Consider the following 21,261-nt stretch of genomic DNA (forward strand, 5'->3'; position numbering starts at 1 on the left):
GTATCGAACGCCTTCCGGAAGTCAAGAAAAATAGCATCTACCTGGGAGCCTGCTTTTGATGTCCACATATTCACTGGAATTACTATTGTTGGAGTTGATTTACTGTTGATTTTGATGAGAACAACCCTATCACTGAACTGTTCACAGTAACTCACTCTCTGTCCTACCTTTCTACTCATAACAAATTCTACTTCTGTTATACCATTTCTACTGCTTTTGATATTATGCTATATTCATCTGACCACTTCACTGACCCCTCTTATATCTACATTGCACCTTTACATTTCCTGTTTCAGATTTTGTAACTTTTCTACCACATTAAAGCATCTAATATTCCATGTCCTGACTCATGGAATGTTATTCTTTCGTTAGTTATTCCATCTTTTTCTCGTGATCACCTCCCCCGTGTCAGTCCCCTCCCAGAGATCCAGAAGGGGGACTAGTCCAGAATCTTTTGCCAATGGAGAACTCATCATGACATTTTTTTTCAATTAGAGGTGACATGTTCTGTGGCTACACATTATTATATTTCTTTAATGCAGTGGTTTCCATTGCCTTCTGCATCCTCACACCATTGATTGCAACTCTTTCTTCCCAGGGGGAAGAGGGTTCTTTTATCAGGCTATAAATACTGTTATAATTAAGTGAAATGTATTAGAAAATCCTCAAATCTACACATTTGTATTAATTTTCCATTCAATAACCATCAGTATCTAAGCTAAGTTATAGGTGGTGGGGTGGGAAGGAGGGGAGCTTATGTTAGTTTAAAGGTGAATGACAAAATAGGTTATAGATTTTATTACTAATGACTCTGAGTACAGTTACACCTAGTCAGTACACATAACATATATTGGATGTTTTGGAAGTGACAGTGAATTGATATGTATGTATGTTTGGGAGGGGAGGATGTGAGATTAGTTTGTGAAGACTTTTTTTTTTCTAGGAGAGAACAGCTACCTCTTTCTGTGTACATCCCTAATATGAGAGTTGCACCTTGTTGGGTACACCCTTAATACCCATTCATATTTAATTATTTGTCTGATTTCTTGACCAGCAGACAAATTCCCTCTGCATAAAAACAAGTGTCTGAGGCCCCAGCCAAACTGTGACACTGTCTTGAAACCCATCAGAGTCTAAGCATTGGTAGCCAAACCACTTTCTAGTTATATTTAGAGATGGAAATCACTTGGAGCCAAGTCTGAGTTAAAGGGTGAATGTTTCAAAATGGCAAATTTGAACTGAAATCATGCAAAGAGTGGCTCAACATTTACATGCAAAACTTCAACATCTGCAATTGAGCAACTCTGGTTTTGGAGTACACACTTCACATTTCTTAATGTGCAACAGTAGGTTTCAGAATTTAATGTCAGTTCAAAGTTCAATAAAATCCATTAACAAAATTCCTTTACCCTGGTGCACTAGATTTTCAAAATCCTGATCTGTTTGGAGGGCCTTGTCCATAGTGCTCCAAACATTCTCAGTTGGGGAGAGTTCCGGTGACTTTGCTGGCCAAGGCAAGGTTGGGCAAGTGTGAAGACAAGCAGTAGGAACTCTCACCATCTGCAGGCAGGCATTGTCTTGTCGAAATGTAAGCCTAGGATAGCTTGTCATGAAGGGCAACAAAACGGGGCATAGAATATTGTCAATGTACTGTTGTGCTGTACAGCGACCATGAATGACAACCAAATGGGCATTTGTATGAAAAGAAATGACACCCCACGTCACTTCTGGCTGACTTGTTGTATGGTGGGCAGTAGTCAGGTTGGTATCTCACTGCTGTCTGGGGCATCTCCAAACATGTCTTCCACCTGGAATCTCAATGAATGGAGTAGAATTGTCATCAGTGATGAATCCTACTTCAAACTTAGCTCTGATGACCAGCTTGGAAATGTCTCTAGACATCCTGGACGGCTGTGCGATACAAATCTGACAGTCGCCTGCCATACAGCATGACAACCAGGAATGGTGGCCTTGGTACCATTTCTTTTCATAGCGGGACACCTTTCGTTGACATCTGCAGCACCCTTACAGCACAGCAGTACCTCAGTGATAGTCTATGGCTTGTTTCGTCATCCTCAATGGCAAGACATCCTGGGCTTACATTTTGGCAAGATAATGCCCACCTGCACATGGCGAGAGTTTCTACTGTTTGTCTTCAAGTTTGGAAATTCCTACCTTGACCAGCAAGGTCACCAGACCAAACTGAGAATATTTGGAGCATTGTGTTTACATAGAATGTTACCTGCCATAATATGTTCTGTGTACAGTGAAATATAGAGGAGATGTTAAGATACGGGGGTGTTATTTGTGGTTAGGTTGTGATCCCCATACTGTACTTAAGAATATGATAAGTATGAAGGGGTATGGACATATTTTACAGCAGTAGAGGATCAGTTTGAACATGAAGCCATTTTGTATGACAATGTACCCTATCGAGAATGACATTTTCACTCTGCAGTGGAGTGTGCACTGATATGAAACTTCCTGGCAGATTAAAACTGCGTGCTGAACCGAGACTCGAACTCGGGATCTTTGCCTTTCGCGGGCAAGTGCTCTACTAACTGAGCTACCCAAGCACAACTCACGCCCCATCCTCACAGCTTTACTTCTGCCAGTACCTCGTCTCCTACCTTCCAAACTTTACAGAAGCTCTCCTGCGAACCTTGCAGAACTAGCTTAGCCACAGCCTGGGGGATGTTTCCAGAATGAGATTTTCACTCTGCAGCAAAGTGTGCGCTGATTTGAAACTTCCTGGCAGATTAAAACTGTAGTGGGCTGACAAGGCAGCCAGTCCACAGAGACGGGTAGCCGAAAGGGCACACGTACACACACGCCGACTGGCGTGAAGTCTGGAACAGGATACGTGATGAATGTGATAAAGAAAAGAACGTAGCTACTAGAACACTTAACTTTTATATCGTCCTTTGGTATACAGCATTCTTGATGATACAAGTGAGACTCTTTAGATTCATGAAGTAACTAATGGCGCCTTGCTAGGTCGTAGCCATGGACTTAGCTGAAGGCTATTCTAACTGTCTCTCGGCAAATGAGAAAAAGGCTTCGTCAGTGTAGTCGCTAGCAAAGTCGTCGTACAACTGGGGCGAGTGCTAGTACGTCTCTCGAGACCTGCCTTGTGGTGGCGCTCGGTCTGCGATCCTGACAGTGGCGACACGCGGGTCTGACATGTACTAATGGACCGCGGCTGATTTAAGCTACCACCTAGCAAGTGTGGTGTCTGGCGGTGACACCACGAAAACAGTGTGCACTGGACTGAGACTCGAACTTGGGACCAAGTTCGAGTCTCGGTCCGACACACAGTTTAAATCTGCCAGAAAGTTTCAATGTACCCTGTCACAACACAGAATCTGTGAAGCAGTGGTTTGTGAACAATAACATTCCTGATATGGGTTGGCTTGCCCCAAGTCCCAACCTGAATCCAGTAGGACACCTGCATCAGAACACTGATTTTGCCCCACATCCCAGAGACTAGCGTGATTAACTTCTCTGGTTGTGGCTCTTGAGGAAAAGTGAGCTGCAATTTGCCCACAGGCATGCAGACACATTCTTGAAAGTGCTCTAAGGCAAAAGGAGGACACAACTGAAATTAATGTCGCTGGTAGGTGTCTTTTTTGGTCACATAGTATATATGTAAACATGTCCAATACTAACAGAGACATGTTTCCCAAATTTTAAGGTGCTGTAGTGTACATTCTTCTACTATTTATCATTTAAGTACAAATGTAGAGTTATAGTGAAGGGATTAAAACAGAGTGGAAAGGAACAGCGTGCACGCTTAATAAGAGCAACATTGGACATGTTACATCAGTTTAAGTGAATTGGCACTGCTACAATCCAATAGCAAATGGCACAGTGATCACATTATCCAGATCTTTGCCATGAACTGTTCCATCCTGCTGTATTTTAATTATTTTATTGTTACTCCACATTTGCACTTTGATTATATGTAAGAGGACATATGACAACACAACAACTTGCAAACATGACTGTAACTATAACATTTGTTAATATCTATTGTTCCAAACCATTGTTTAGCTTTTTGACAAATAACAGCTCATTTATGACTCTTGTGAACCTACTGATCATAATTTTCTGTTATTCAGTGTTGTTTCTCGTGTGGCTTGCGCTTCTGTAGTCTTCATATTCACTGATTAGCTACATAGTTAGTTGGTTAGTTAGTTACTTTCATGTTCCATGGATCATTTGCACAATAATCTGTGGAATGAGTCATTTTACATTCACATCACAAATTAATAACTATGTGCTGAACAAATGAAAGTTCTTATTTTGTTTTATTATTATTATCATTATTATTATTGTGGTTGTTGTTGTTACTGTTTTTATTATTATTATGTTGAATAAGCAGATGTGAGTTACTGTTTCCTACCCACCACTTTTTACATATTACAATAACAGAAATACTTCTACAGAATGGAAAGAGTTGTCAAGGATAAGCCTTTTCAGTTTGTTTTCAAATTTTACTTGTTTGTCAGACTTTTATGAGGTGCTACCAAAAATATCCAAGAATTTCATTCTAGAAATCAGAGAACCATATTTACATCCTAATGTCCTCTGTCACCTTCAAAGTAGTCGCCTTGGGCATGCATGAAATGATCCCAGAATTATTCCCATCTATGGAACCATTCCTGGAAGTTTGAAGGGCGAAGAGTTTTCAGGACCCATTGCGACTCCCCTTGGATGTCTTCAATCAAGTCAAAACATAACCCTTTCAAGGTGATTTTCATCTTTAGGAACAGGTAGAAGTCGTATGGGGCTACATATGATGAGTAGGAATGTGTACCTCGAGACATCTAGTGGCAGAATGTCATACTGCTACTAGTTTGACAGGTACAATGAAATTCTCAGATATTTTGGGTAGCATCTCACATACCACTGGATAGGCTACCAAAAATTTTAGTTGTGATATTGTGCACCCCATTTTGTGCTAAAGACAGCCTTAATGTGGAGTAATGAATGTCATTTTTCCTTCAGTTACTGTAATAATGTACGTCATTGTTCCTTTTGAACTGCAGTGGATTATTTCCAACAAACTTCATAAGGGAGTAAATACACTGAAGCAGAAGTCATAACACCCAATGCCTTAAATAGGTGTCTACAAGATGACTATGGGCAAGCACCACATGTTAGTCTTACAGAATTTTTTTGAGAAATGAAGACTTCCTTTCTTAAAGATGAACTACCCTAGAATGTTATTCCACATGGCATTATTCAACAGAAATTTGCAAAATAAGTCAAATTCCTGACTTGTCTCTCCTCAAAATTTGCATTGACTCTAAGTGCCACCAGCAGTTACACACAAATGCAGAGTTTTGCAGATGAATTGTCTTTATGGTGGTAGAAGAGGGAAATCTCCTTATTTCAAACCAGTTTCATTTGTTTTTAACCATTCACACTAGGCTACTTCCCTCATAATTATAAGCTTTACATTTGTTTAGAGTTTCACTTGCAATGCTCACTTTGAATAACCACTGCAGGTGACTGAGGAACATTGTGGCTTTCCTGTTACCACAGCTCCAAAAGCAACAAACCTATTGTATGATTCAGTAAAACACATATTCTGTCCATGCCACTCTGTCCCCACTCCAGCATTTCCCTCCCTACATGAAAATGAAAGCCACTTTCTGTGTAGCCCTCATTTTTTTGCCTTGTAATGTGTGCTACACATTGGCTAAGTTTCATGTCATTTGGCACATTTTACTATTGTTCCATCTGATTCATCACAGGATGTCGGAGGATAAAAGCAGTCAAGTAGATGGCAGCACGCAGGAACTGGCAAAACCGGTGCAGGACCAAGGGAGTCAAGCGACAAACCACAGAGACGAGGCCCAGGAGGAAATAAAAAGACTGCAAGAACAGATCAAGGTAAGGAGACCCTGGAAAGCAGATAGGCACACCTCATCTAATTATTCTGCAAATGCAAATTTCTCAAAGATACTTTATACCATGTGCAGTAATCAACATACTCATACATTGAGATGTCAAAATTCATGGGATATCTCCTAATATCATGTTGGACCTTCTTTTGCCTGACATAGTGCAGCAACTCAATGTAGCATGGATTCAACAAGTCACTGGTAGTCCCATGCAGAAATATTGTGCCACGGTTCCTCTATAACCGTCCACGATTTCAGGATTTTGGGCACAAACTAGCCTCCTGATTATGTTCCATAAATGGTCAGTGGGGTTCAGGTCAGGTGATCTGGTTGGCCAAATTATTCAGTCAAATTGTCCAGAATGTTCTTCAGACCAGTTGTGAACAATTGGGGCCCAATGACATGACAATTTGTCATCCATAAATGTTCTATAGTTGTTTGGGTACATAGCATCCATGAATGGCTGCAGATGGTCTCCAAGCAGCCATGCCTATCTGTTTTCGGTCAATGATCAGTTCTGCTTGACCAGAGGACTCAGTCAATTCCATGTAAACACAGCCCACACCATTATGGAGCCACCATCAGCTTGCACAGTGCCTTGTGACAACTTGGGTCTGTGGCCAGGATGAGGTTTTCACTCTGCAGTGGAGTGTGCACTGATATGAAACTTCTTGGCAGATTAAAACTGTGTGCCAGACCGAGACTTGAACTTGTCTCCTACCTCCCAAACTTTACAGAAGATCTGCTGTGAACCTTACAGAACTAGCACTCCTGAAAGAAAGGATATTGCGGAGACGTGGCTTAGCCACAGCCTGGCGGATGCTTCCAGAATGAGATTTTCACTCTGCAGTCGAGTGTGTGCTGATATGAAGCTTCCTGGCAGATTAAAACTGTGTGCCGGACCGAGACTCGAACTCAGGACCTTTGGAAGGAAAATCAGCATTGGCCGTATTTTTTGTTTTATTGTCAACACTCTGTAAAATAAATACAGAAATCAATGTGGGAGATACAATGAATGTAGCCATTAAGACAGTGCAGTAAAATTTGGTGTTAATGGGCTATGGCAGCAGACGATCGATGTGTGTGTCTTTGCTAATATCATGACATGACCTGCTGTAGCATTCTTGGGCTTGTGATCATATTGGTTGGAGCCTAGTTGACTGGAAAGCTGTGGCCTGGTCAGATGAGTCAGGATTTCAGTTAGTAAGAGCTGATTGTAGGTTTTGTGTGTGGCAGAGACCCCACAGAGCCACAGACCCAGTGGCTAAGCCACGTCTCCGCAGTATCCTTTCTTTCAGGAGTGCTAGTTCTGCAAGGTTCGCAGGAGAGCTTCTGTAAAGTTTGGAAGGTAGGAGACGAGGTACTGGCAGAAGTAAAGCTGTGAGGACGGGGTGTGAGACGTGCTTGGGTAGCTCAGTTCGTAGAGCACTTGCCTGCGAAAGGCAAAGGTCCTGAGTGGCGACCCCATGGCGTGTTGTGTGCACCACGACCAAATAGTTGATAGAATTGGAAGGAAAATCAGCATTGGCTGTATTTTGTTGTTTTATTGTCAGAAAAATCGATTTTCGGTTACTTAGTGGTGGTTTGCTGTTGCCTTCCTCCAACTTGTTATGTAGTGCCATGTAGTTTATTGGGATGAGTGCTTGTGCGAGGGGCATTTGAAAAGTCCGTGAAAAGTCCAAAAGATGGCACCACTGGAGTGTATTGAGGTCATGTTTAGTTAGTAGCATCTTTGGAAAGAACGCACACCAAGTTTCAGCCATATTGGTCTATTTCTTTGTGTTTGGCATTCATGTAAATCGAGGAAGTCAAGTGATTGTCAAAAAATGGACGAAAAAGAATTTCGTGTGGTGATTAACCATTGCTTCGTGAAAGGCAAAACATCTCAGGAGACTTAAGTGAAGCTTGACTCTGCACCTTTGATTAGAACAGTTTATAAGTCATTTCAAACTTTTTGGAGTGCCCATATGGGCACAAGTGATGCTGAACATTCTGGATGCCCTGTGGAGGTTACGGCTCCATAAGTCATTGGTAAAATCCATGGTATGGCGATGGATGACAGAAGAGTTAAAGTGCATGAGATAGCTAGTGCTGTGGGCATCTTGAATGAATGGGTACATAATATTTTGCATAAACATTTGGACATGAGAAAACTATCCGCAAGATGAGTTCCGCGATTGCTCATGCTTGACCAAAAATGGAATCATGTGAAGTGTTGCAAGGATGGTTTGCAGCTGTTCAGGAAGAATCCGCAGGACTGTGGATGAAACATGGATACATGAATATACTCCTGAGACCAAATAACAATCTAAACAATGGGTTACCAAGGGAGAATCTGCACCAAAAAAGGCGAAGACCATTCCTTCAGCCGAAAAGGTTATGGCGACTGTCTTTTGGGATTTGCAAGAGTGATCCTCATGGACTATCTGGAAAAGGGTGAAACTGCTACAGGTACATATTATTCATCGTTATTGGACCGTTTGAAAACCGAGCTGCAAGAAAAACGCTGGCAATTGCACTGCAAAAAAGCCTTTTTCCATCATGACAATGCACCAGCACACACCTCAGCAGTTGTGCTCACAAAAATTAATGGAAACAGGATCCCAACTCGTTTCACATCCCCCCTATTCTCCAGACTTGGCTCCCTCAGACTATTATTTGTTCCCCAATTTGAAGAAATGGCAGGTGGGACGAAGATTTTATTCAAACGAGGAGGTGAGCGCAGCAACTAATAGCTATTTTGCAGACATGGACAATTCCTATTAGTTGGAAGGGATCAACCAATTAGAACAGCATTGGACAAAGTGTATAAGTCTAAAAGGAGACTATGTCAAAAAATAAGAAAGGTTTACCCCGAAAATGTTAGTAGTTTTTATTTTTGCATGGGCTTTTCAAACACCCTTTGTACAGTGTATTGTCAGTTTGTGTTGTTATGGGTGAAGGGAAGGGAGAAGGTGAAACACAATGCTGGAACATAGCCTACTGCTTTCAAATAGCACCAAGAGGACTGCCAAATGTCCCCATCCAGTGAACAGATCACTGTCAACAGTGTCATGTGTCCTCACATCATGAAACACTGTGGAGAAGTTTGGAATTTAATCCAGGACATTTGCACATGGACTGGTGATCAGGAACTTTATGTCACCACCCCTCCTGACCTTGTTGCCCAAATACTGGAAGTGAGAATTTTTGCCACCAGGGTTCAAACTGGATTATCTCCACATCTGTTATGGGGCAATTAGTAATTGATATAAAGTCAAATGAGGTGATTTCAGACATGGGGGGGAATTCAGACAGTATGATTTATTTGCTATTTCCTGCTGCACAGAAATGAATTGCTGCTCATTTTCATTTCTGCATGCCACATATTTTAATCACAAAATTGTTTTTATTGCATGCTATGACTTTTATTTTGGGTTCATTGTTTACCAAGGTAAATATCTGATGAACAGTGTAATTGTGAAAGTTCAGGCGGTATCGTCAAGTGGAAACTTTCTGTTGTTGTGACCAGCAGGAAAGTATTATAACTGCAGTTGTGATTGAGCTCAGTAGCCTACAGCACTGGGACAATTCCTGTACAAGTTTGTTGAGTTCTTTGTGTAAAGCTATAAAATAAGTACAGCTTTTACAGAACTGTGTACTGTGTGGTGCGATTTTGGGCAATGGTGAGAATGTATAAAAGCTTTTCACAATATTCAGTGTGGCAAATTATCATGTAGAAAACCGTGTAATTTGCGGGGTGTACATACATCAACCCTTCAAAATAAAATGGAGGAAATACATAAAATAAATAAATAAATAAATAAAATGGGAGGAAAACCAGTACTAAGTGAGGAAGAAGAAGAAGAAATACTGAAGTGAGGTACCTTGAGGGCTAATCATTGGTGATTTCTTGTCACTAAATTGGATATTAGATATTTAGTGAAATGCTATCTTGTTTAATCTGGCTGAAAAGAGAAAAAAATTTCTAACAGTTAACTAAGAGAAGTAAGGGAGGACAACCAGTACCAAATGAGGAGAAATATTGAAACAAGGTATCACAGACCTTTAATGTATGAAATTCATTATATCAACACTTATCACCTATTTTTAATCATGGGCAACGTTAAAATGTGCCAAAAGTAACCAAAATCAAGTAGGAAGAATGTAGAATTTAAAAGAAAAGTCAATTTTTGTCCAAATTCCCCCATACACTTTGAAATTTTGAACAGAGATTTAAAAAACACATCTGAAATCACCCCAATCCATGGGGGTGATTTTGGACATTTTATTTGTCTGCTCAGGTAAATAGAGGTACACACAAATTTTCTGTTTTTAGGATATGTTATTTGTTAAACATATACCCACCTTTCCTGTAACAAATAATTAAATCTAACAAAAGCTATGCAAGTTATGGTGAAAATAACCACAAAACTGTCCAAAATCACCCCATTTGATGGTACTCAGGAAAAATTTGCTTAGAGACACTCCCTGATGATGGGTGTGGCTCATCACAACATGGACTACACAAAGCACTGAAAGCATTGCAGAGCCACCTTGTTCCACAACTACTCGACTCTACCCACAACTCACAGAGATTGCTCAGAGTTGGCTGTAAGGCTGTTCACATCTCACTCAGTGTTGTCTCATATGTACCGAAAAGCACTGAGGCAGTTGGCCTAAAGGGCCACAGCAGTTCTCCCATATCCATAAAGTGTTCCTGTAACCATTCTGGCTCAGTTCAGGAGCAGTGGTGTGATGCAGTGCCTTGCTGAAGTTAAAGGCCATCCTGCAGAGTGCTGTAAGTGAACAAACTGGTACAAAAGTTCAGACGGGATCAGTCTGGTAAGCGACAGTGGTAGACCTATAACGAGACCCACTTCATACCATGCAAATATCTTCTTCTCTATTTCATAAAATCAGTACAGATAAGAGAAGTGTTCAATAAGTTATGCAACATATGATTTTTGCAACAAATTTCAGTTGAAAAATGCAGAATTTGTTGTGGAACATTATTAAATATTCACATTTCAGCTCCTATAGTTTCATGAAGTTACGATTGGTGGCAGTGCTGTACACAGACTTCAAAATGGTGTCTGTAATGGAGGTGCATTCAAAGCAGAGGGCTGTCATTGAGTTTATTTTGGTAGAAAGCCAGAGCATTGCAGATATTCATAGGCACTTGGAAAATACCCGCAAAGACCTGGCAGTGAACAAAAGCACGGTGAGACGCTGGACGAGGCACCTGTCATCAGCACACCAATGTCACGCAAACCTGTCTGCCAAGTGGCTGCACACAGCAATGACTCTTACAATGTTGGAACATGTAGGCACTCTCATCCAACATGATTGATGGACGACAATGAAACACCTCACTGCACAACAGGACGTCTCTGTTGGTAATGCTGACACACTTGTCCATCAGTTGGGGTATTCAAAGGTGTGTGCCTGCTGGCTTCATCGCTGCCTAACACAAGACCATAAAGAGCAACGAAAGACTATCTGTGAAGAATTACGTGTGCTTTACAAGGCTGATTGTGACAACTATTTGTTGAACATTGTCACAGTCAATGAAACACGTACATTCTTTATTCTTTATTTGTCCATGGGTCATTTCTTACAACGACATTGGACACTTCATGTTTTCATAAATCTCACATATACATAGCAGAAAAATACAGTGATATGTATCAATTTATGTGCGATTGCATTTATAGTCTGTCTGATACATATATTTGCTAGTTACAAAAAGATAGTACGTATACATATATTTTATAGAGTAATCACAGAAAATGTCATTAAAAGTACATTATAAAAAATGTATACTGGCACACTATTTAATTTGTCTATTTCAAGATATTCTGTAACACTGTAAGGACAAATATTGGTCAGATGTTTCATTAATTTTCTTTTAAAAAGGGACATACTTTCTGTCATCTTCATACATTGTGGTAAGCTGTTGTATGGTATGTGTCCGCATTTACAGGTTCTTTATCTGTTAATTTTAGCCTACTTCCTTCTATATTATAATTTTTTATTCTTGTATTATGTTCATGATATTCTCTGTTTAGCAATGCAGTGCAGTTAGTTTTTACTACTGTTAAAATTTTTAGCTCCTTGAATTTATTTCTACAGGATTCTCTAGGTGATGCTTTTGCAATCCATCGAATGGCCCTCTTTTGTAATCTTAATACCCTTTGTGTGTGCACATTTGCAGCATTTCTCCAAGCCAGAATGCCATATGACAGGTGTGAATGGACTAGTCCATAGTACATTGATTGTAGAGTGTGTCTATTTAATGACTTTGACATTTTTCTCATCAGAAATATGCTTGAACCTATTTTGCTGCACATGTTATTTACGTGATTCTCTCATGTCATATACCTATCCACGGTTACACCTAGAAATTTATAGCTGTCTTTCTCCTTTAGTTCCAGGTCTCCAAGCATGACTGTGATGTTGTCCAAAGTGTGTTTTTTGTTTGCATGTATCTGCATGTATGTTGTTTTGTTTCCATTTATAAAGAGATTGTTTTCCTTGAAATAAAGCGCAGTGGTTAGACACTGGACTCGCATTCGGGAGGACAACAGTTCAATCTTAATACCCTTTGTGTGTGCACATTTGCAGCATTTCTCCAAGCCAGAATACCATATGACAGGTGTGAATGGACTAGTCCATAGTACATTGATTGTAGAGTGTGTCTATTTAATGACTTTGACATTTTTCTCATCAGAAATATGCTTGAACCTATTTTGCTGCACATGTTATTTACGTGATTCTCTCATGTCATATACCTATCCTGATTTAGGTTTTCCGTGATTTCCCTAAATCGCTCCAGGCAAATGCCAGGATGGTTCCTTTGAAAGGGGATGGCCGACTTCCTTCCCCGTGCTTCCCTAATCCGATGAGACTGGTGACCTCGCTGTCTGGTCTCCTTCCCTAAAGAACCCTTGAAATAATTGTTTCCACTTTTCACATTTAGTGATGCCTTCTCTTGCAGGTCATGTGTTGTAGAACTGGTAACAACAAATGAAATGTCATCTAAATACATGACTACACTATCAGATACTGATTTGGTCATATCATTGACATAAAAAATTAAAAGTAGTGGACCAAGGATGGATCCTTGAGGAACTTCACATTTCACAATTTCAAAAATTGAAAAGACACTTGTAATATTATTTTAACTATTTGCTTTATTTCTACACACTGCTTTCTATTTTCCAAAAACGATTTAATGATGTCTACTGCTTTCACCTTATACCATAACAATGAAGTTTTTCTAAAAGGATGTCATGAAATACACAATCAAATGCTTTAGATAGGTCCAGGAACATACCATAGACTTTCTTCTGTTCATTAAGTGCTTTAGTTACAAGTGTTACAAATTCAGCTATTGCTGTTTTGGTAGATTTGCCCTTTCCGAATCCATGTTGTTCATTGTTGAAATTATTGCCTGTTTTTATCAAATTTATTATTCTGCCTTTTATTATGGTTTCTGTTATTTTAGAGAGTACATATGTAATAGTTATAGATCTGTAATTTCCTGGGTCTTTTTTGCATCCTCATTTATGTATAGGGATTACTTTATTCTTTTTTAGGCACATTGGAAATATTCCTTTTTCTATAGATAAGTTTATCAGACAGGCTAATGGGTTTACTACCCATTGTAAACAACATTTGATTACTTTAATGGATATACCATCTAGTCCCTCGGTGTTTCTTGTATTTAGACTATGTATTGTTATTGGGTAACAGAAGAAATATTGAATTTAACTGATGAAAGGAGAAAATATAAAAACACAGAAGTGAAGCAGGCAAAAAGGAATACAAACGTCTCAAAAATGAGATTGACAGGAAGTGCAAAATGGCTAAGCAGGGATGGCTAGAGGACAAATGTAAGGATGTAGAGGCTTATCTCACTAGGGGTAAGATAGATACTGCCTACAGGAAAATTAAAGAGACCTTTGGAGAAAAGAGAGCCACTTGTATGAATATCAAGAGCTCAGGTGGAAACCCAGTTGTAAGCAAAGAAGGGAAAGCAGAAAGGTGGAAGGAGTATATAGAGGGTCTATACAAGGGCGATGTACTTGAGGACAATATTATGGAAATGGAAGAGGATGTAGATGAAGATGAAATGGGAGATACGATACTGCGTGAAGAGTTTGACAGAGCACTAAAAGACCTGAGTCGAAACAAGGCCCCAGGAGTAGACAACATTCCATTGGAACTACTGACGGCCTCGGGAGAGCCAGTCCTGACAAAACTCTACCATCTGGTGAGCAAGATGTATGAGACAGGTGAAATACCCTCAGACTTCAAGAAGAATATAATAATTCCAATCCCAAAGAAAGCAGGTGTTGACAGATGTGAAAATTACCGAACTAACAGTTTAATAAGTCACTGCTGCAAAATACTAATGCGAATTCTTTACAGACAAATGGAAAAACTAGTAGAAGCTGACCTCGGGGAAGATCAGTTTGGATTCCACAGAAATGTTGGAACACATGAGGCAATACTGACCCTACGACTTATCTTAGAAAATAGATTAAGGAAAGGCAAACCTATGTTTCTAGCATTTGTAGACTTAGAGAAAGCTTTTTACAATGTTGACTGGAATACTCTCTTTCAAATTCTACAGATGGCAGGGGTAAAATACAGGGAGCAAAGGCTATTTAAAATTTGTACAGAAACCAGATGGCAGTTATAAGAGTTGAGGGGCACGAAAGGGAAGCAGCAGTTGGGAAGGGAGTGAGACAGGGTTGTAGCCTGTCCCCGATGTTATTCAATCTGTATATTGAGCAAGCAGTAAAGGAAACAAAAGAAAAATTCGGAGTAGGTATTAAAATCCATGGAGAAGAAATAAAAACTTTGAGGTTCGCCGATGACATTGTAATTCTGTCAGAGACAGCAAAGGACTTGGAAGAGCAGTTGAACGGAATGGACAGTGTCTTGAAAGGAGGATATAAGATGAACATCAACAAAAGCAAAATGAGGCTAATGGAATGTAGTTGAATTAAGTCGGGTGAAGCTGAGGGAATTAGATTAGGAAATGAGACACTTAAAGTAGTAAAGGAGTTTTGCTATTTGGGGAGCAAAATAACTGATGATGGTCAAAGTAGAGAGGACATAAAATGTAGACTGGCAATGGCAAGGAAAGCGTTTCTGAAGTAGAGAAATTTGTTAACATCGAGTGTAGATTTAAGTGTCAGGAAGTCATTTCTGAAAGTATTTGTATGGAGTGTAGCCATGTATGGAAGTGAAACATGGACGATAAATAGTTTGGACAAGAAGAGAATAGAAGCTTTTGAAATGCGGTGCTACAGAAGAATGCTGAAGATTAGATGGGTAGATCACGTAACTAATGAGGAGGTATTGAATAGAATTGGGGAGAAGAGGAGTTTGTGGCACAACTTGACTAGAAGAAGGGACCGCTTGGTAGGACATGTTCTGAGGCATCAAGGGATCACAAATTTAGCATTGGAGGGCAGCGTGGTGGGTAAAAATCATAGAGGGAGACCAAGAGATCAATACACTAAGCAGATTCAGAAGGATGTAGGTTGCAGTAAGTACTGGGAGATGAAGAACCTTGCACAGGATAGAGTAGCATGGAGAGCTGCATCAAACCAGTCTCAGGACTGAAGACAACAACAACAACAACATTATTTTTACAATTTCTGATTCATTAGTTGGGATCAAGAATAAACATTTTGTTTCATATAGAATATTTATTGTGTTTATTTCTGAAGTATTATTTTGAGTTATAAATTTCTCCACAACTTCAGTATAATGTTTGTTTAAGGTATTGCTGACATTTTGTGCATCCATGAGTTCCCTCCCATTTACCTCAAGTGCTATGTTATTACCAGTGTTTCCCATACCTACACCTTTCCTCTTTCCATTTATGAGAGACCATATGGTCTTAGTGATATTTGTTGAGGTTGCTATTTTGTTTTCATAATATGTCGATTTAGTTTCTTTTATCAGTTTGGTGTATGTTTTCTTCTTTTTCCTATATGCATCCCTATTTTCTTGGGTTGGCCTTAAACGACAATTTTCGTATATGCTTTTCATCTCTTCCCTCTTCCTTTTTACCATCACTTTGAACAGGAAACCAAATGGCAATCCATGGAGTTGTGCCACACTACCTCCCCTCTGAAGAAAAAGTTCAAAGTTGCACCCGCAGTCAGACTTTGAAGCAGTTATTCTGTTTGAAGTCCTCCCTCATTGTGCAACAAACTTCTCAGAAGTGTATCGTGCTGCCCTCAGGAAACTGAAGAATGATTTCAGTTTGTTTATCACCCCAAAAATGAAAATGAACTCATTTTCTGTGACAATACAAGACTTTATACAAGTCTGCACACTCAAGAGAAGCTCACAAAACTTCATTGGACTGTTCTTCCTCATCCACTCTACAGCCTGGATCTCACACCTTCCGATTTCCATCTGTTCGGCCCAATGAAGGATGCACTCTGCAGGAACAGTACGTGGATGATGGGGAGATCATTGCTGCAGTTAAATGTTGGCTCCAATTTTGACCAGTAGAGAGGTACCATGCTGGCATATAGGCCCTCCTAGTAAGCTAGCATAAGGCTGTCACATTGAATGGAGATTATGTTGAAAAAAAGGGTTTTTAACCAGAGGAGTGGGGAATAATGTGATGAATTCTGAATAAAACCAACCTGCTTACAGAAAAAAGGTGTTCATTACTTACTGAATGCCCTTCTTGTTTGCTATAATGTTCCCCTTTTTCAAATACATGTGTGTTCAGATTAGAGTTTGTTGACTTCCTGTAGCTCTGAGCTTCTGCATTAAATTATATTCTGACTGTGCTGCTGCAATTAGTATGGTCTTATTCACTGACACAGCCTCGATTATGCTGGAGTCGAAATGCTCCAACATATATTAAACATTTGTAAATGAATATGAATTATTTCTTCTGCAACAAATTTCATATATTGTTCAGTAAAATATAACTTCTTCTACTCTGAACATTACAAGATTTCCATATTCATCTGGCATCACAGGAGGGATAAATAACAAAAAAATTGTTAAGATAGCTGATATTGGAGACATTAATCTTATAATATGCATTTGCATCTCCTATGAAAAGACAATGTAAAGCTGTAGCATGTGCTGAATACTGCAATAGAGTGCACTGTTTAGTGCAAGGAATTTGTGTTTGTGTGTCATGAAAGCTTACTGCCAACAAAAATTATCCACTGTAATGTGCTCATGTTATAAACTATTTACACATCAGATCTAAAATAATAAAGAAGAGAGGGATGGGGAGGGGGGGGGGGGGGGGAGGAATTGGGTTGATGTATGACTAAGTTAGAAAGAACATAATCTTCAAGATAAAGTTCTCCATTTTAGGAACTAAGATGTCCAAAAACTGTAAAGCTTCATCTGAACTCTGTTATAAGTTTTCTTACTCCACTATTGGAGAAATAAATTATACAGGGCTATTACAAATGATTGAAGCGATTTCATAAATTCACTGTAGCTACATTTATTGACATATTGTCACAACACACTACAGATACGTAGAAAAACTCATAAAGTTTTGTTCGGCTGAAGCCGCACTTCAGGTTTCTGCCGCCAGAGCGCTCGAGAGCGCAGTGAGACAAAATGGCGACAGGAGCTGAGAAAGCGTATGTCGTGCTTTAAATGCACTCACATCAGTCAGTCATAACAGTGCAACGACACTTCAGGACGAAGTCCAACAAAGATCCACCAAATGCTAACTCCATTCGGCGATGGTATGCGCAGTTTAAAGCTTCTGGATGCCTCTGTAAGAAATCAACGGGTCGGCCTGCAGTGAGCGAAGAAACGGTTGAACGTGTGCGGGCAAGTTTCACGCGTAGCTCACGGAAGTCGACGAATAAAGCAAGCAGAGAGCTAAACGTACCACAGGATGGTGCTCCACCGCACTTCCATCATGATGTTCGGCATTTCTTAAACAGGAGATTGGAAAACCGACGGATCGGTCGTGGTGGAGATCATGATCAGCAATTCATGTCACAGCCTCCACGCTCTCCCGACTTAACCCCATGCAATTTCTTTCTGTGGGGTTATGTGAAAGATTCAGTGTTTAAACCTCCTCTACCAAGAAACGTGCCAGAACTGCGAGCTCACATCAACAATGCTTTCGAACTCATTGATGGGGACATGCTGCAACGAGTGTGGGAGGAACTTGATTATCGGCTTGATGTCTGCCGAATCACTAAAGGGGCACATATCGAACATTTGTGAATGCCTAAAAAAACTGTTTGAGTTTTTGTATGTGTGTGCAAAGCATTGTGAAAATATCTCAAATAATAAAGTTATTGTAGAGCTGTGAAATCGCTTCAATCATTTGTAATAACCCTGTATTTATTTAGTACAACTATATAGATAATTGGGCTGTTTGGAAAGTAAGTTCTGATGCTGTCTGGTTCATGGAGGAGTGGAGACAGTGGAGTGATTTTAGCACAGCTGTGGCGCTGGTCTAAATATGAGACTACAAATTTGTCAACACTGCAGGAAGGTTATTGAATGGTCATTTACACTATCAAAATGGCCACTGTCATAAAAAGCCCTGCCAACTGTGAATTAAGTGCTGTGATCCATTCTCAACCTGCAAAACAAAAAGAAAGCTGTAGACGTTTGTAGTGAATTTTGTGCAGTGTGCAGATAGAACATTATGAGTGATAGAGCTGTGTGAAAATGATACTGTTTATCTGGAAAGGATGGATGAACTTGTTGAAAATGTTATTGACAAAATCAGAGAAAATTATCAATTCATTTCACAGAATTGTCAATTTCCCTCTTATATCAGAGACAGTGTTGTATAAACTTGTGGCTGATAAGCTCGGTTATCACGTATGTGCTGCAAATCCCATTTTTTGTCAGTTTCACCCTGTGCAACATTACTTTTGATATGTCTGCATAAGCAGAAGGAACTAACGATCTAAGTCTGAAAACAATTTCTTGGACTGTTCAATTAACCAAAACAAATTCTCCAAGTATAACACCAACACAAAACAGTGATCCGTCTTCAAATCACAACTACGTACAAGAATAGTATAGAAAACAACTTAAATAATTTCGTACTAGTCTCCGCCAGAGACTTCTCTGATATACCAAGCCTAATCCAGAGATCAGCGAGAAGATCCAAGCCGGGCTGCCGGGGCGGCAGCTATCCGTGTCTGCTGGCAGTCGATGAACTGCCGATGTGCGGCCGAGCGCCGGCCTTGAGCGGATGAGTACCTCGGAACTATTTTCCGTCACGTGGTTTGACGTGTGGAAATAGTTCCAGGATTTGCAGCGACCTCTTCCTTATGTTTATGTGGGCTGGTAGTGGCCCCTGGTGGCCGCTGGTGTCTTTGCTGTGGTGTTGTTGTTGTTGTGGCCGTTAATCAATATTTCCTGTCGGTTGTGTAGTGCTTCGGTGTGCCTGCAAAGCGGGCAACCCGCGGCTGCAGGCTGTCAGTTTGGTTGCTGATACTCTAGGCATCGTGATGTCTGGTGGAGAAGGCCACAGCAACTTTCATATCATATTGATGGTATTCCAACATCCCACTGCATCTGACAATCTGTTGTCTCTGAGAGTTTTGAAATTGTTGCCTGGTGCAGTTAATGACAGAGCATTTGGTGCACACTATCCTGTAATTTCCAATACATAATACAATCTATCCAAGACTTGAGACCTAAAATGTAAAAACATACTTCATATTTTCAGTTGCATGTACAATATTTCCTTTTCTTATTCAACTCACTGGTGAGCCTATACTCTTCATTCTGATAAGAAGGCCTCCTTACCCATGAGGCCATATTCTAGGCTTGCTTTGCTGTGTATCTGAGAAGGATTTCTCTTCATTCTGTTTTGTGGCTCTAATATATGTTAACAAACCACAACTGTCTATAACACACTAATCTGAACTCATAGTGTATGTGTGCACACCTAACAGCGTTAGGCATGTATGCACAATTTCTGCAATGGCCTGTAAACGGCCTTATTAGCACATTGCAGTCTGGTTTAGAAATACCATAATTTTTCCAACATAAGTACTGCTGCAGATTCCTTATTTCATTTTTATAAAAGATTAAAACCACATCATCCAACTTGCATAGTTCTAGGAATGCTTCCAGCTGACATACATAAAATGAAAAGATTTGGTAGCTGCATTAATGTGTCTGATACAGTATGATGTAGGAGGAGAGGAACTCCTTAGTCACATTGTGGCAGGAGATGACACATGAGTTGCATATGTCAGTGTGGAAGCAAAAAAAAACCAATCAATGGAATGAGCCCACAGTAGGTGGACATATAATTCTTTAAAGTGCCACCAAACATTTTCTGCATGAAAACTAATGGCAACTGTTTTTGGGACAGGAAAGGAGTACTCCTTGTTGATTTCATCAAAAGAGGCACTACATTAAACTCCGAAATTTGCTGTAAAACTCTAAACAAGCTCAGAAGCGCCATCCAAAACAAAACACATAGGATGTTGAGTTCCGGCATCATTTTTGGGCATGATAATACTAGGCCACATACAGCCACATGCACACAAATCTTGCTTAAGGGTTTGAAATGGGAACCGTCTGATCATCCTCCATACTGCACTGATTTGTCATCCTTTGATTTCCAACTGTTTCTCAAGAAGAAAGAATTACTAGAGTCACAGCAGTTTGAAGATGATGACAAGTTGAAGGAGACTGTCAAAGCATGACCACAGTAGCTCATCGTGTAAACCTGAGAGCTGCTTACCCCATAGGTGGCAGAATTTTATGAGGGCACTGAAAAACTCACTCCTTAGGAGAAAGTTACGTACAAAATAGCTAACATTTTAGCTTTAAGTTGTATATAATAGAACAAACTTGTAATGCATTAGCATTTTTCATAAAGTAACAGAACTTTAGTCTCTGAATAGCCCTCATAATACAGAGCACCAGGCAATTTGATGCTTGACATGTTTGTTTGTTTCGTATGAAAAGAGGATGATACGCTTGATGTGATGGCTTGAACGCTTGTCTTGTGCCTGGTGCTTGCAGGTGTACATAGTTATCACACACGACACTGCAATGATGTAAGAAAAGACTACTGCTCATATACCAAAACTCTAAACAGCTTCACACACACATCTGTAAAGCTAGGTAATAAACTACCAGAGTCAGTTAAGAGTCTGGAGTTGAAAAAATTTAAAATATTTGTAAGAACTTTATTAATTCAAAATTGTTTTTATACAATGGAAGATTTCTGTGAGCATAATTTCTAACATAGATTAATTATTTGTGTATTTATTGTCATTGTTGTTTGTACATTTATTGACATTGCTTATACAAGCTTTACATCCCTGTAAATGTTTTGTTTTTGGCGATAAAAATC

The 21,261-nt window shown here is 39.8% G+C and overlaps 1 protein-coding gene across 1 annotated transcript in view; it reads left to right on the forward strand.

The window, feature by feature from the left end:
• LOC126215089 (intermediate filament protein ifa-1) overlaps window positions 1–21,261 on the forward strand; it is a 63,953-nt gene that overhangs the window by 22,159 nt on the left and 20,533 nt on the right. Inside the window, exon 2 of the mRNA XM_049941735.1 lies at window positions 5,763–5,901. Within this exon, the coding sequence (XP_049797692.1) occupies window positions 5,764–5,901 (138 nt within the window). The 5' untranslated portion in view covers window position 5,763. The remainder of the gene's footprint in view (window positions 1–5,762; window positions 5,902–21,261) is intronic.

Source organism: Schistocerca nitens, chromosome 12, assembly GCF_023898315.1.
Source record: "Schistocerca nitens isolate TAMUIC-IGC-003100 chromosome 12, iqSchNite1.1, whole genome shotgun sequence".
NCBI lineage: Eukaryota > Metazoa > Arthropoda > Insecta > Orthoptera > Acrididae > Schistocerca > Schistocerca nitens.